This window comes from Micromesistius poutassou, assembly GCF_964030765.1.
Source record: "Micromesistius poutassou genome assembly, chromosome: 21".
In the NCBI taxonomy this organism is placed as follows: domain Eukaryota; kingdom Metazoa; phylum Chordata; class Actinopteri; order Gadiformes; family Gadidae; genus Micromesistius; species Micromesistius poutassou.
Genome location: NC_140291.1, coordinates 12,728,729 through 12,744,891, shown reverse-complemented (window position 1 = coordinate 12,744,891; position 16,163 = coordinate 12,728,729). Strand labels below are relative to the sequence as shown.

At 45.5% G+C, this 16,163-nt stretch overlaps 3 protein-coding genes across 3 annotated transcripts; 1 reads left to right on the top strand and 2 right to left on the bottom strand.

Moving 5' to 3' along the window:
• The first annotated feature begins 1,312 nt into the window (after positions 1 to 1,312).
• On the top strand, positions 1,313 to 5,753 carry LOC311366478 (putative protein MSS51 homolog, mitochondrial). Its single transcript, XM_084485264.1, has 6 exons — positions 1,313 to 1,394; positions 1,905 to 2,060; positions 2,149 to 2,273; positions 2,465 to 3,031; positions 4,210 to 4,303; positions 4,838 to 5,753. The coding sequence occupies exons 1-6, from the start codon at positions 1,381 to 1,383 to the stop codon at positions 5,025 to 5,027; spliced, it is 1,146 nt and encodes a 381-aa protein (XP_084341390.1). The 5' UTR covers positions 1,313 to 1,380; the 3' UTR covers positions 5,028 to 5,753.
• Positions 5,754 to 5,985: 232 nt separating this feature from the next.
• On the bottom strand, positions 5,986 to 7,745 carry LOC311366479 (myeloid-associated differentiation marker-like protein 2). The gene has a single exon (XM_084485265.1). It carries the CDS (start codon positions 6,929 to 6,931, stop codon positions 6,083 to 6,085), a length of 849 nt encoding a protein of 282 aa, XP_084341391.1. The 5' UTR covers positions 6,932 to 7,745; the 3' UTR covers positions 5,986 to 6,082.
• ccr10 (chemokine (C-C motif) receptor 10) lies at positions 7,732 to 8,966 on the bottom strand (the record flags this gene model as incomplete). The annotated part of the gene is made up of 1 exon (XM_084485610.1): positions 7,732 to 8,966. The coding sequence occupies exon 1, from the start codon at positions 8,812 to 8,814 to the stop codon at positions 7,732 to 7,734; it is 1,083 nt and encodes a 360-aa protein (XP_084341736.1). The 5' UTR covers positions 8,815 to 8,966.
• Between the last annotated feature and the right edge of the window lie 7,197 nt (positions 8,967 to 16,163).

The following is a 16,163-nucleotide window of genomic DNA, read 5'->3' as shown; positions in this document are numbered from 1 at the left end:
GACACAAGACCAAAAGTGATGTCATTTAAAATGCATCATGCTCTGAATCATTCACTAACATCCTTTCCACAATATTAAACAGAACGGTCAGAGTAACAAACAATTAAAATAACAACAAGAACATAATTTCACAACTATTGAAATGGGCTGTAAGCCTAACATTGTCAAATGTTAGGCAAATGTGGATGTTAATGGATGTTTCAGAATGTTGGTCATGGTGTTAAGACAAATAAGATTGAGGGACTTCATTTATAGATCAAGTCAATCCTCCTCGCTGTTTGTGTTGCAAAGATATCAGTGACCAGGTCATACCAAACTGAAAAAAAATTCAGAATAACGGCGTGTGTAACTCGTAACGTTTTCGCCACCCCTGACGGACGGCTTGGTAACCCAACGCGGAGTACCGAAAAATACGTAGACTCAGCGCGTTTATTTCGATATAAGCGAACCGAATATATCCAATATAAGCGAACCGAACCGCACCGCTCGGTGGAAACGCCAATATAAGCGAACCGAACCGCACCGCTCGGTGGAAACGCCAATATAAGCGAACAGAGCCGCACCGTACCGCAACGAACAGTAGCGCACCGCTCGGTGGAAACGAGGCATACGAGCGTGTTCGTTGGTTCTCGTAGCGTAGAGATCCAGAGGCATGCGACCCAGAATATGTTCCAATCGAGAACGAAGTCTTTCTAACAGGTGATTAAGCAGTATTTCCTAGGAGAAGGAGAAAAAAAATATGCAATGTAAACCAGCAATAGATAAAAAAAACTCAGGACTATAGTCTATAATTCAATTGCTGCATTAGATATCCTACATCTACAGCAGTCATATACCTAAATATTAATCAATAAAAGGTATGGAAGTAAATCTGTGCCATCGAATTTTGAAAATAAAAACCCATTGAATTCTAAGCACTGAATATTTATGCGTTGAAATAACGTAGGCTATCTGATTTTTTTGCCTCTGAATTTGACTCTTTACATTTTCAATAAATCATTTTCACCTTTATTTTTCAATGTAGTACAATTATCGTGTAGTTGTCTTCAAGATATGTTTGCGCTTTTATTAGTTTTATTTCTGCGCTTTTATTTCTGTCGACGGACCCATACTGGCCTTTAGTGGACGGAATCTGTACAACAGGCATATTAAAACGAGAGCTTGGTAAAATAAGAATTAACTATTTGTATTGAATCAGGGGTATTATTCCATGAAGCTGTAAATATTAAATATATATATGTTATTTATAGTTATTTGTCTTGAGATTTGGTCTTCACCATTCCTCTGGACCTGTCAGACCTTTAGAAGGACAGTCACAGGTGGTCTTGCCTGCTGGTCGTCCTTCCCCCTGGCACTCACTCGACTAGTCCGCTGCCCACCATGGACTCTGAAAGGTAAGAGAATTCAATCATTATTCAATCATAATTGCACATAATTTCCCTCAGTTCTTGCCGGCAAATTCGATTTACATTCTCAAACTTCAATGTCACAAATCCTCGAACATTCACGGCGATCAACCTCCGTAAGAAACAGAAACGGTTTTTCAATAGATCATATTGCAGGAATTCTTGGCGTCGATTTTTTTTCTTTTAATATGACATTAACTGTTGTGTGATTACGCGCAATCTCTAGAAGCTGTTGTGAGGGAGCCCATAATAAATCAATATTCATATTTATTCATTACTCCTCCACGTGGTACCCTGTTGTGTCATTCTGCAACACACACACACACACACACACACACACACACACACACACACACACACACACACGGCCTATTTGTGAAATAGTGGAGGCGGACTATTTATAGTCCACTATTTCCTGTCGGAAATAGTGGAGGCGGTCCCCCGTTTAATGTCACCTGTTGTAAGAGCAGCCATGTGTGTGGATTCTTATTCTCTAAGAGCTGTTTTGGAGATCAAGGCCGCCATGGCCGCCTTGGCGACCCGCTCTCAGAAGGAGATGTTTGAGAAGATGGAAGAGTCCTACAGAGTTTGTGCCAGCTGCGAGAAGCGCTCCAATCAACTCTCAGCCTCACAGAGCCTTAAACGTTGTGTCAGGTGAGGCGAGGAGAGCGCGTCTTTACACGTCTCTGTCGGGGGTTGGCGATTTATGAAATTATTTTGATTTGTGCTCGTGTTCACCCAGATGTTTGGCCGCAAACTACTGCTGTAAAGAGTGTCAGAAGGCAGACTGGCCCAAACACAAGAAGGCCTGCTCACAGCTCCGCCTGGTGGCCATGGACAGACTTGTTGAATGGCTGGTATTCAAAGGTATTAGTATTAAAGTATTACTTTTTCAAATAATAAATAAGGATAAGAATAAGAATATAATAATAATATTGCTAATATGATTGTTACTGTGAAAAAGCCCCAGTATTTATAGCATTAGTATATTATAGTGTTGTATTATATGGTAGTAGTATTATAGTGGTACAGTAGTTCAAATTGGTTGTGGTCTGCAGGAGAGCTCCCATTCCCCACGGTGGACCCCTGGCCCCGGGCCCCGGGGGAGGTGAGGGCCTGGGAGGACTGGCTGGCCATGCAGGGAGACCTCTCCCTCCGCCTGCAGCCCCTCCTCGCCAGCCCCTCCATGGCCAACGTGTGGACCAACGCGGGCCGCCCCCGGCCGGACCCCCAGGCCCTGGAGCGGTCCGTCTGGAGGGTCTGCAGCGAGTTCTTCTCCAGACCCCTGAGCATCCTCTGGGGGATGCGGGTCTTTGGCCTGGACCCCTACTCCAAGCCCATCACCGTGCACGTGGTGGGGGCCGGGCAGGCGGAGACCATGGGCGCCCGTCTGACGGACTACGACGAGCTGAGCCGCGCCTTCCCCGGACACCAGGGGGTGGAGGTGGTGCTGGTGGGGCCGGAGGTGGTGGAGGGCCCCGTCGTGAGGCCCCCTCTCAGGGCGTTCGGCCCCAAGCGGAGGGTCTTCATCAGCGCCTACAAGGGCCTCTATCACCAGTTCTGGGAGGAGCTGGTGGAGACGGAGGAGGCGGCCAGGCCGGACCTGGTGATCGGCTTCCACCCCGGTACGTAGACCCACCTGCTCCCCCATGACCTGTACTCACTGTCACGTGGATCAGAGGGTCTGCTTTGATGATGAGTTCATACTGAAGAGGTTCACTGATTGCAGTAACCAGATGAAGATCTGTTAATTGTTGTGCATGTAAACGGATGTTAACTAAGCCTCTTTCAGACATAGTTCTTTCTAGATTACCGGGATCACCTTTCAGGCACCACTAGTGATTTTAACTATTCACACGGGAAGCTTTGTTCTGGAACATTTACGTCTTGTGCTCTTTCACACATAAGGAATAGATAGACTGACAGTCCAGCAGGTGGCGGTAATGCTACCCTTATGGATGCCAGTCGCTATTTAACTAGCAGACTGAAAGGAGCTCCCTTATTCCGGATCTGTCCAGTTTCCAGCCCTTCCTGAAGTAAGGGGCATTTGTTTGTAAACAAAAGAAGCGATATGGATGTTTCTATCCAATCACCTGACGGCTGATTAAAATGCATCATCAGCGGAGTTGTGATTGGTTCACATGCGTCCCGGTCTAAGTGTCTGAAGTCAGGCGAATGTAACTGTTAACAAACCCTTAAGTTAAGTTAAGTTAAGTTACCCTTTATTGTCCCTTTTTGGGGGAAATTCTTTCTCTGCTTTTGACCCATCCGGGAGCCGGTGAACACCCGGAGCAGTGGGCAGCCGCAGTGCAGCGCCCGGGGAGCAGGTGGGGGTTTCAGGTGCCTTGCTCAAGGGCACCTCATCCGTGGATGAGGACGTAGGAGAGTGTTGCACAACCACTCCCCCCATCCATATTTTTGCCTACCGGTCGGGATTCGAACCGGCCACCCTCCGGTTACCGGTCCAACTCTTTAACAATGTGACTGTCTGCTTACTGGCAATGTGACGGCTTTCATTCACGGCACAGCCCTACAGGCAGGGGTCCAGAAATGTGTCTATTGGGCTTCAGCTGGAACATTTTGTGTGCAGATTTTCCAGAATATAAATGTGTGTCGTCATTCACACATGGCCCCTTGCAGGACATTGTTCAGGGCATTGCAGGCACAGACTGCATGTGTGAAAGGGGCTCTAGTAAGTGTGTGTGTGTGTGTGTGTGTGTGTGTGTGTGTGTGTGTGTGTGTGTGTGTGTGTGTGTGTGTGTGTGTGTGGTGTTGATTATGCTGTGTGTGTTGTGTACCGAAGGGTTTGATGCCAGTCAGGGGTTGGAGGAGGGCTGGCTGCCCACCCTACTTTTGCTCAGGGACTACGAGATACCCTCCATATTCACTGCCTCCAGGTCAGACAAACACACACACACTCACACGCACACACACACACACACACACACACACACACACACAGGGGCGGAGTGGCCGTCGGGAAGATTGGGAGTTTTCCCGGTCACCGAGGTCAGGTGGACCAGCCCACATTTAATGTGAGCGGCCGCGAGACATGTGTAAGCCTGGCCTACAACCGCGATCGCAACAGCGATCCCCCCCCCCCCCCCGTCAACAATCGCGACCGCTCCGCCACTGGGCTGGTGGTGCGCCGGTGGTGGGCTGGGCTGGTGGGCCGGTCAGAATTCTCCCGGTGGCTTTCAGTGCCCCACTCCTCCCCTGCACACACACACACACACACACACACACACACACACACATGCTTACACACACACGCTTACACACACACACACACACACACACATGCTTACACAAACACACACACAAACACACACACAGTGTGTTAATATATCAGGTTAGAACCACACTTTTTCCCATTGAAAATGCCCATGTATTAATGTGTGTGTGTGTTACTGTTGGTTTTTGTTTAACAGTGATGTAGAGATGACGTACTCGATGCAGATTCTCCAGGAGCTAGAGATAGACATGAGGTGCAGTGGTGCCAACCCCTTCGCATCGCTAAAACCAGAGGTTATGGGTTCAAATCCCAACACGCCCGCCGTCTTCTGCAACTCCCACTACCTCTGCTTTCAGGGGCTTAAGGAAAACGTGGAGCTGGATTAACCAGACGACTAATTGATGGGGTTTGATGACCCGACCACTATTGCTTGATTTAATTTCTGACTATCACTGTTACTGTCACATCAAAAAGTGACCATTGAACTCAAATATACTTGACCAAGGAGCAGGTTGTTGTTATGCTACTGAAGCCTCTGGCTACAGGATAAAAACTTTCTCCTGGAATTCAAACCACTTAGCCGTAACTCTTTATCCGTTAGACTTCCAGCCGAAAGTTGGTTTCAATGATTCACCTGCTCCTCAATGCCATGTTTCTGGTTCACTGTAAGTCGCTTAGAAAAATGTGTCTGCTAAGTGAATAAATGGTAAATAGATCATTTCTGTCAGGCCTTGAAACATTGTTAGATGTAGCAGTTGTCAGCAGAGGTATTTTAGGAGGTTTTAATATACCACGTAATCTGATGAACTATTTGCATTGCTATTTTCTCCCCTCAAACTCTAACTGCCCTGAGATTTGAATGAACTGTAATATACTACAGGCGGACATAGTCCCATGACAAAGTGACATGTTAACATTACTTGCAGACTTTTTTATTATTAGTATTGATATATCAACTCTGGTAGCACGTTACAGGATGGAGGCCATTACACTGAACTTCATGATCATTTGTCCTACATGCTTAAGAAAGAGTTATATTAAGAGACATAGGTTAGAGATTGTTAAGCGTAGGTATTATATCGTTAGATAGAATCTGATTTAGAAAGGATTGTTACAACATTTGTTGCATTATTTTGTCTGATAAATTTATTAAATAACGGAAATATGCAAAGAATGCACAGGTTTCCCTTTAGCCATGCACGCCCATTAAAAATACGGAACCTGAATCTTCCTATATTCCCAGGGAAGGTCAATTATGAAATTATGAAAGTATTGTATGATATTCTCACCTTGAAAACATGAGCAACACTCAACGACCGAGAATCACACAGAAGCCATTCAAAGATCTCAAAGAATAACACACAATCACAAGCCAACCTTTTTGCGTCTCCCTTTATTTTGGCATCATTACATTTGATGTGTGCGGTGGAGGGGTCCATCGCTAGCGAGCCTTGATGGACATAACAAGATCCAGTGTGTAGAGCAGGAGGTTTACCAGCGCACCGGCCGTGACCACGTGGAGGTCCCTCAGAGAGCAGCCCCTGCAGAAGTGCCGGCTGTCCGCCTTGCTCTCAAAGTAGCGCCAGTAGCCGTACACCGTCCAGAGGATGGCGGCCGACAGGTACAGCAGCAAGGCCACAAAGTTGTACGCGCACTCCAGCCACGCCATGGGCAGGAGGGCGCGGAGCAGCGACACCAGGTTGAACAGGATCAGCAGCACGTTGGCCAGCAGGCAAACGGCGAACACAAACAGCGCCCACATCATGCCTGCGGGCCGGTAGTACCAGTCCACGTACAGGAAGTAGCTGGTGGCGGCGGTGAGCAGGAGGCACGCCACGAAGGCCTCGGTGAAGCGCAGCACGCCTCTGAGGCGCGAGAGGTAGCCGCTGGGACACTTGAGCTTCTGCAGGACGGCGTCCACCAGGAAGGCCGCGGTGGCGGCCAGGGAGAAGGTCACGCACAGGATGCTGAGCACACAGTTGTAGCAGGCGTAGCCGGTGGCGTAGACGACGCTGGCCGAGGCGATCATCAGCGCGCAGATCATGGTGAGGCCACAGGTGAGGTCGGCCCAGTCCGGGAGGAACACCGCCATCAGCACATGCACCTGCAGGGCCTCGGCCACCGCGATGAGCAGCGGGATGAGGAAGCAGAAGACCCAGACGAAGTCGCACCAGACACCCCAGGGGCTGCCCATGCCCCCCCGGAACAGCACCAGGACGAGGGCCGCGCCGCTGAAGATCATCTCCAGCAGACGCAGGATGCCTCCGAGGCTCTTGAAGGGGCCGCACATGACCTCGCCGATACAGTCACGGTTAGCAAAGCAGTACTTTTTGTTGTTGGTTCCCAGACAGTGAGTTTGCGATATTTCAGGGGAAAGATACGGGCCCGGCTTTCAATGGATCCAGTGGCCAGGATGTTTTCTGTCTGAGCAGGAGTTGCTCTGTCTGGCTTGAGGTTAGCAAGATGAGCTGCGGCTTTATATTTATTTTTTTATTGGTGGGCCTCCACTGCCCTAACATGGCCAGTGTCGCTGGGCTGTGGAGTATTCTAAACAGGTGGCTATGCTATCAGCTGCAGGACGTTTTTATTCAAATCTCAGCGTAGTTGAGTACATTAGGATTACAATGCACTCAAAGTGCTCTTTGGATGGTGTCAGTGTCTTGACGCATGGAGAAAACCACTTCAAACTATTAAACCAACTGTATTTTACACCACATTTTGACTCAGCTAACAAACTTGACTCAGCTTACTAAAACATATTCTAACTTGTCTAGCTGTTGAACTTAGTGTTTTAAATGTCATGCATAGCGTCCTTTACAAACCCATACCAAACTGAAACGGCGTGCCAGATGTTATTAGTATAACTCAAAGACAACATTTTCTGTGTATCAGGTTGCTTTTATTTTATTGATGTTTCTCATTATGAACATTTATTGTGTGCAAACCTAGGAATTGAGTATGCATTGTTACACAAGGGCTGCAATTTAGGTGGAATCTAAAATGAGGGCAAAACGTGATCCTGTAATCCAGACTCTGATGCAACCTGAGTATCAGAAGGTATTCCAAGGGAAAGGCTTTGGAGGGACGTCATCATTCCTGGGAGTCCACTGGCACCTCTCTACCAGGGGGAGTGAAGGGTTGGGCAGGGGGAGCAGTGGGGGGCAGTGCTGAGAGTGGTGGAAGGCAGGGATTGGAAGAGCGAGAAGGTGAGGACATTGAGCTGCTGTTCCCTGTCTGGACAACTGGGGGGCGAGGGGGGCGGAGGCGGTGCCTTCGACAGGCCGTCGCGTCCGCCAGCTTGCGCAGGTCGCCGCGGAAGCGCGAGCCCATCAGCGCGTAGAGCACCGGGTTGAGGCAGCAGCGGCTGTACGCCAGCGTGCACGTCACGTACTCCAGCACGACACCGCAGAACGCCACCTCCGCCATCTTGTGCCAGAGCACCACGGTGTGGGGCAGCTGGAAGAGCAGGAAGACCGCCACCAGCGCCACCATCAGCTTCAGGGTCCGCTGTTGCCGTCGGCCGCCCCTCCGCTTGCTCGACCCCTTCTCGCCGGGCCCCGCCCTCAGCATCCTGCCCACGCAGGAGTAGCACGTCGCCATGACGACCGACGACAGGCCGAACACGACGATGAGCGCCACGGAGGTCGCGTGCCGGACCGTCGAGCTCTCCCTCACCACGCAGTGGGAGTCGCCGCCCTCCAGGGACACGCCGGCGTAGCGGAGCTCCGGCGTGCTCAGGAGGAGGGCCGCCAGCCACACGGCGAGGGACGTCAGCTTGCCGGCCGCCAGCAGCCGGCTGCGCAGCCGCAGCACCCCCTGCGGCCAGGCCACCACCACGAGGCGGTCCACACTGATGCAGGCCAGCAGCAGCAGGCCGCTGTAGGTGTTGAGGGCGTAGCCGGCGCGCGCGGCCTTGCAGAGCGGCGCGGAGAACACCCAGCCCAGGTGGGTGTCCACGCCCTGCAGGGGCAGGGTGAGCAGCAGCAGGAAGTCGGCCAGCGCCAGGTGGACCAGGAAGACGTCGGTCATGGAGCGCAGGTGGCGGCGGCGGTACAGGCCAAAGGTGAGGATGACCAGGGCGTTCCCGGCGACGCCCGTCAGGAAGATGAGGCAGAACATGAACGACTGGAAGGCCCTGATGGCCGCCACCTCCGCATCCTCGGGGTCACACATCTCAGGCAGGCCGCCGCTGCCCTCCTCCAGGTAGTAGCCGCTGTAGTCGGGCGCCCAGTCCGTGGACTGGGGGCCGGTCTGCAGAGCTGGGAGCCATGACGTCAACACCAGTTACACTCAGTGGACATCATGGAGATGTTTGTAATGGACTGTGCCAGTAATAAAAAAAGAAGATAGCCTTTATGCACGATGTGTCTTTATTCATATTTCCTTACAACATAAAGAACATACGCTATTATAGCCTTGGGATGTGATTGTGGGAAGTTATAAACATATCTCAAGCTCTTCAGGTGTCTCTAACTAGTTCAACAAATGAACAGGCCAGAGTCACATAAGCAGATCTTAAATGTTTTTTAAAAATCTCTGTCTGAGCAGCTAAGAAACTGAGAGAGAGAAACTCATGAATAGCTCTGTCTCATCAGCCCTGCTGTGTCCGAAAGTGCTGTGAGGGGGTTAGAACTTTCCAACCCTAACCCTTTCAAGAGAATAGAGAATAGAGTGGTATAAACTATAGAGAGCAATAGAGGATAGACTATGGATTCACTCTGTTCCGTTGTATTTTTTTTAATGAAAAACAGTACGCACTTGTGATCCTGTCACATCATTTCATATATTATAGTTATAATCAAAATTTAAAAAGTGATGTGAAACTTGTACTGGCTACCTATTTTAGTCAAGGTAGGCCTATCTTAATCTGTAACTGACTGGTTTAAGGTGGGGGTGTTGCAAACACCCGTTGGTTGTCTCCATATGACTCAGATTGCGTGCCAACTGTCTATATATCTCTTCTACCTACAGATTCTCTTCATTCAACCTCTTTCACCAGTGCTTGTTGGCACTGCTGGTGGTAAGGTGTGTTGGTTAGCTTTGTTTAACGTGTTTAGTGGCCATAATCCATCCTTTTTTAATCGACTGGTTGAGGGCAAAGGGAGTGACGTCATGAAAAGGTAAGAAGAGCGACTAAAATATGATGTTAATAACCATACAACTGTTTAAACCAGCTGTTCGGTAGGCTACGTCAAAAAAGTAGTGATTTACATTTGGAGGATATTTGTTTTTCATTTGCCCGAATACCAAACAGCTCCTTCTAGTTTTCAGTAAAATAACAACACATTGTTAAATACATCCACATACAATAGTTGATGTCTGATCATATTAGCGGAGCCCGTCTTGACTAGGGTTGAGATGTTCAACTTGGTTAAAGCAAGACCCCTTAACCCTGCAATATGTTCTGCACCAAAGAAACGGGCCGTGCCCAGGTGACGCTGTCCCACGCATGCCAACACACACACACACACACACACACACACACACACACACACACACACACACACACACACACACACACAGAAAAATCTATTAAGGATGGAAAACATTGTTGTTGTGCTTTTTTTAGCCGTTGTCATCCCGAGGATTCACACGCGCTTTCTCAACTCTCCACTCTCCACTCCTAGCCTCAACTAGAGAGCCGGACGAAGTTGAGGACATTCACTAATTAATCATTCATGAATTAATCATTCATTAATTAATCAGTGCATAAAAAAGGATAACAACAATGTTTTTCCATCCCTAATAGATGTTTCTGTGCGCGAGCAAACCCAGCTTGAAAAATGCACCTAATTACTGGAGCGTGCAAATGCTCTATGGTGTTTTGTGCCCCCAACGGAGCCTTCAAGGTAGCACAGCCTGGAAGGCATTCCCCGCCCCCAACAGTTTCAGCCAATCACAGCACTGCTGGTAGTGCAAATCAGGACTTTGATTCTCTTCGTGTGCGTGTGTATGTGTGTTGGCGTGCGTGTGTGCATATGTGTGTGAGGGGGTATGGGGGTGTAACAAGTGCACTAGTTGGAACTGAGGAATAAGTATTTTGTCTGTTGAATTGAAAGGTTTTTTTCATAGCTATTTGAAGATATTAATTTGGATAAAAATAAATTAATGCATCCAGTCCAAGTATTGAAAGTATATCATGTATTATTTCATTACTGAAGCATGCATTTATTCTACTTCAATGGATTAAAGTTATGGTTGTTTTTTTCAAAAACGACGAAAGTTGAAGAAGGCTGTAGGGCCTATGGTTGACATTTATTATTAATTGTTTAATATAATATACCTAACTCTTACTGGTTAAGGCTCAGACCTGACTTATTCTCTATCTAGAGATATTTTTTGTCCAATTGTTTTTTATTTGTTCATTATATATGATGTAAATATATACATAAAGTATTCCGTTTTTGAGGCCTTATTATAGTATAATACCTAGTATTATCTATGCAGGTACAAATACTGTTCATAAATCAGGACTGGATTCTTATTTTTGCTCTAAGCCATAAAACGTATCATCAGATTTTCAAGCGAGTAGAGTATAAAATATGTGTTTTAATGTTTTACCTAAAAAAACAGGTGAACTTGGAAACTAATTATTCCTTCATCTAACATGCTATATACATCAAATACGGATGAAATTGTTCCCAGATTCACTTGTGAAATTGCTTTTGAAAAAAATCTAAAGTGAGCCTAATTGTAAATCTCAATGAGTTTTATATGTTTTAAGTAGTACATTCGTTTTTTATAGATGTTAGTGGTATATTGTGTTTACCGATTGCTAAGGTACATATGAGAATAGCATTTATGACCACCTAACACAACCCAGCCTAAATATGAACTTAGAATGCCATTTTACACTAGCACTTTTACACTTTTGCGACATTTTTATCAAAAGGTTCAGTAAATGTCTAAATTAATAAATAAATCAAACAAACAATTAATCCTGCAATTCTATTTATAAACTAGAATATCCATAATCATACATGCAATAACTAATATTGACTAATTGTCCATTTATGCATGTCAATGACATCATAAATAATATAATTGATGCAATCTAATCGCCTAGATTAGAGAGTAATTCCAGACTTTTACCTGTGACGTGTGTTGTAGCATGCATGTTAGGATGTCAGGCAATATGTTTGATGACCTGACAAACCTAAATTAGCCTAACGTGACCCACTTCCCCCAAGCCACACCCCTTCATCCAATCAGGTGCTGGCAGGGGGTGTGGCCAGGAACTGGCACTGCTACCCTACTTTTCTTATCTTTCACCTTTGCCACTTTCTCATGTATCTCCATCTGGATGACAGCTATTACAAAAGATTGTAATATAAAGTATACATTTAACACTATACAGAAATTTAAACATAGTCTACTACTGACGGCTGATGATAGGGATAACATGTGAACCAAATTTAGGACTACACCTTCAACAAACTTCCAAACTTCAAAAAATACAATTAATTACAGTTAAAGGTACAAGGTGTAGAATGTATTAATATATTGATAAAATTGTTAATTACATTTTTCTTTTTTCAAATAAACCGATAGTTAGTTATATCTGTAGTACATGCTAATAGCTACAAGCAGCAGCAATCCCATTAAGTCTGTTTCACCTTACACCTGATCTTTTTTACTTTAATATGGCTACTCCAAGGTGTGTACTTGCCCTCTGTTGTGGGGAATAAAATGACAGACACTACACTAGTTGCGCTCTTGCCTTGCAGAGCAAACAACATACCCAGCGCTTTAAGCCACAGAAATCCCTGTGAAAAAAAAAAGAGGAACAATATGGTCAGATTTGAGAAGTGGATAGAAATCAAGTGTCACAGCTGAGTTTGACACGACTCTAGTGTTTTGGCTTTGGCTGCTGGTTGTTATTGTTATTGTTTAAGTGCTGGAGACTGGAGCAAGTGGGAGGGGACACATTAAGACCAAAATAAGCAGCAATGTTGTTCTTTTAATTCTGCTGAGTACATGTTAGCAACCCAATCAGGCACAAATCCTACTGTCACTTTAAAACCTATAATAATAAGTCCAACCTTGAGACTTCACTCTACCTTTTTCTAAATCGTTCTAAAAGTTCTTCCTGGTGTAATCAGCAAGCCGGGAGTTTTAATCGAAAGGGTTGGTTGTTTAACTTAAGTTTTTTTTTTAATTTTTTTGTGACCCTTCCCAATGTTAAGCAAGAGCAGTAAGAGCACTAACATTGTTCCTCCTCAGCAGGGCTGTGTGTAGCGATACAGGTAGAGACACTAGCTGTGTTCGAAATCATTCCCTATTCACTCACTCACTATTCCCTATATAGTGTTTATGATATAGTGAACTCTATAGGGAACAAACAAATGAAAATTCAGACACTACGCTGAACATTTCTAAATATAATTTGCGTCAGTAAATGCGCCCGCATTGCATCATGGTATATGGGAGTAACATGTATGTTCACTCAAATTATTTATTATTAATTATCTTGAATTGCTGAGCTAATGCTATGGAGCTGGGAATTTACAGCACCGCATTAATGCTAACCAGTACCGGGTACGTAGTTGGGATCACAAAACCGATTGACAAAAAGGTGGTTAAAGTGCTCTTGTCTAAACCTTGGAAGGTTCATAAACACCCACACTTACCCTTTCATATATTAGATGTCCGTATCACAATGGCCGTTTCTCAATTCGCGTTCTCGTGTGTTCTCGTGTACTTGCGTTCTCGATAAACGTCATCAGTGGTAGCCCAAGCACTGTTCCAATTCCAAGTACGCGAGAACACGAGTACTGTCGTAAAACCCGGAAGTGTTCTCGATGCGTTCTCGATGAGGCCGTTCTACCGAGGATGCATCGGAGGTGACTCGTGTGGACTTGGGACTGTTAAATATCCCAGAATGCATCATCGAGTCCGCTGCTGTTCCAATTGCAGGTGCGTACTCGCGTTCTCGGAAGTCCGTACTTGAAAGTCCGGACTTGCCAAGTACGTACTTCCAAGTCCGCGAGAACGTAGTCCGCGTACTTGGTATTGAGAAACGGCAAATGTTTCAAACCAGACAGGCTCAGAAAAACAGTACATCTAATATTTTCACATTGTTCTATTAAAAGTGTTAAGGCTAAAAGGCCACATTTCGTGACCCACTGATGATTAGATGATTGATGATTTAAATTCTAGCCCTGTCTATTGCCCTCTTCCTCTCAGCACCCCTGAATTGTCATCTCCTTCCACCCCTTTACCACGAGTCTGGGTGCCGGTGTAGCCTTATTGGCATGGCGATGGTTGTTTGTGTGTGAACGTGTTTACTGCTGAAGTGGTTTTCCTGGGACCGAGCATCGAGACTGGTCATGAAGGTTGTATGTGTTGTGATGTGTCCTTGGTGGAGCAGGGGTCGGAAAATAGTCGAGACCCGGCCTTCAGCCAACTCCCATTACTACTTATGTTGCATTTGATCACATCCGATTATTTCCAAAGATAATCTGTCAATTGCAACTAATACCATTAAGTGCATAAAAGCGCCATATAAATGAGGACCATTCAAGTGAATTATAGAAATTAGCAAATAGGAGTTAAAAAGTCTACGTTATCATTCTACATATGGCTATATATTTGGTTGTCTGCAATTCAGAACAGGTGAATAGCCGCTGCTTAGTACCTATGGCATAAAAAAAAACATTTCTCAGTTCACCACAGGGTGTTACCTTATAGTTAGGGGCTGGCAGATGGTCTGCATGTGTGTGTGTGCATGCACATTTGTGTGTCTTGTGTGTGTGTGTGTGTGTGTGTGTGTGTGTGTGTGTGTGTGTGTGTGTGTGTGTGTGGTGATTGTGGTCAGGGTAAGGTTCTCTGTGCTCCCCACAAGCACTGGGGACAGCTGGGCTTAGGTGTGGCCACTCTCATCTAAATCATGGCTTTCTCTGGTTTACTCAGCTCAAGTTGTTAGTATCAAACGTGCGACACCCACCACACCACAAATGGCTCAGGGCCTAGACTCGATCCCTCTCTCTATGTGGGAAACAAGCCTCCTTGTTGTTTCATATTGATTGCTGGCTTCTGGTAAACTGTTGACCCTTCACCTGGAGAGCCGTTCTTGTCACTGTGTGTAATGAGTTTAAGCTGCTGCCCCGAAGAGAGAAGAAAGGAAGCTTTCAAAATACTTTGCCAGCATCAAGGCGTGCCTGTACACTATCGGTTATATTTACCCGGATATAGTCTACCTGGTTACATGGAGTTACCTTGGGAGATACAGTTACCCGGAGAGACACAGTTACCCAGAGAGGGACAGTTACGCAGAGAGCAGCAGTTACCCAGAGACAGGCAGTAACTGTAACCTGGAGAGAGACAGTTACCTGGAGCGACAGTTAACCAAAAAGAGACACTTACCCAGAGAGCGGAAGTAACCTGGAGAGAGACAGTTAACTGGAGCGACAGTTAACCAGAAAGAGACACTTACCCAGAGAGCGGAAGTAACCTGGAGAGAGACAGTTAACTGGAGGGAGACAGTTACCAGAGAGCAGGGACCATTGTCTTTAGTGAGACAATGAGCCGTAGAGAGACAGTTACCTTAAGAGAGTGTCATGGAAATAATGATGTGAGAGTAAAACACTTAAAACATCGTTATAGCAAAGCAGTTTAGATTTAATAATTCAGCTGAATGACGACACAATGCAGCCATCAGTAGCTTGCACTTTAAATAATATATTTACCTGGAGAGAAACAGTTACCTGGAGAGATATTTACCTGTAGAGAGACAGTTAGCTGGAGAGAAACAGTTACCTGGAGAGGTAGCGAGTGGGGCCATCAGGTCTGGTCCCAGTCAGACAGTACGTTTACATGCACAGCTTAATCCGATTAAAGCCATAGTTCGACTATGCTCCGCAATTGGACAACTGCAATTGTCCGAATATACATGGCGGTGAGTAAATCGATTCATTGGCTGAAGCATGTCATTCCCCGGTACGATAGGTGGCGCTGTGCCCATTTCAACTAGTGGTAATAGAGCCACCGGTTGGCCTCTTTATGTCACCAGCAACAACAAACTCAGGCGCCTATATACATAAAATATAAATTATTATATTGATTTATCACTTATATTTTCTAGTACATTTTGATATCAAGTTCAGTATCTATTTATTATTCAATTATTATTATTATTATTATTATTATTATTATTTAATAACATAAAGTACAATAGCCTACGTACGCTATTTTCCTCAATTTATATTCCTTTAGAAACAAGCAGTGGTCCATTAGGAGCCACATTGGACCAGTGTTACACTTATTCTTTAGTCCACAAAAGATACAGCACAAGAATGCGATTAAAACACATTTTCCAAGAGTAAAATAGCAATGAATGATAATAATAATAGATAAATAATACATAGGGTTAGGGTTAAAATGTGAATATATAATAAAAATATATATATATGAATTCATATAATAAATACAAAATGAAATCAATGTGTACAGAGGTGGAGATCTTTGTTATGATATTGTAGATTATGGCAGAAGCATATTCAGTAATCAGAGACGTGTAATGT

What these genes read in the sequence shown, in the direction of transcription:
- LOC311366479 (XM_084485265.1), bottom strand. Translation starts at nt 6,931, where the DNA reads ATGTGCGGCCCCTTCAAGAGCCTCGGAGGCATCCTGCGTCTGCTGGAG.
- LOC311366478 (XM_084485264.1), top strand. An exon ending in GGTGATCGGCTTCCACCCCG is followed by an intron (nt 3,032 to 4,209) that starts GTACGTAGACCC and finishes TGTGTACCGAAG; the next exon opens with GGTTTGATGCCAGTCAGGGG. An exon ending in TCCATATTCACTGCCTCCAG is followed by an intron (nt 4,304 to 4,837) that starts GTCAGACAAACA and finishes TTTGTTTAACAG; the next exon opens with TGATGTAGAGATGACGTACT.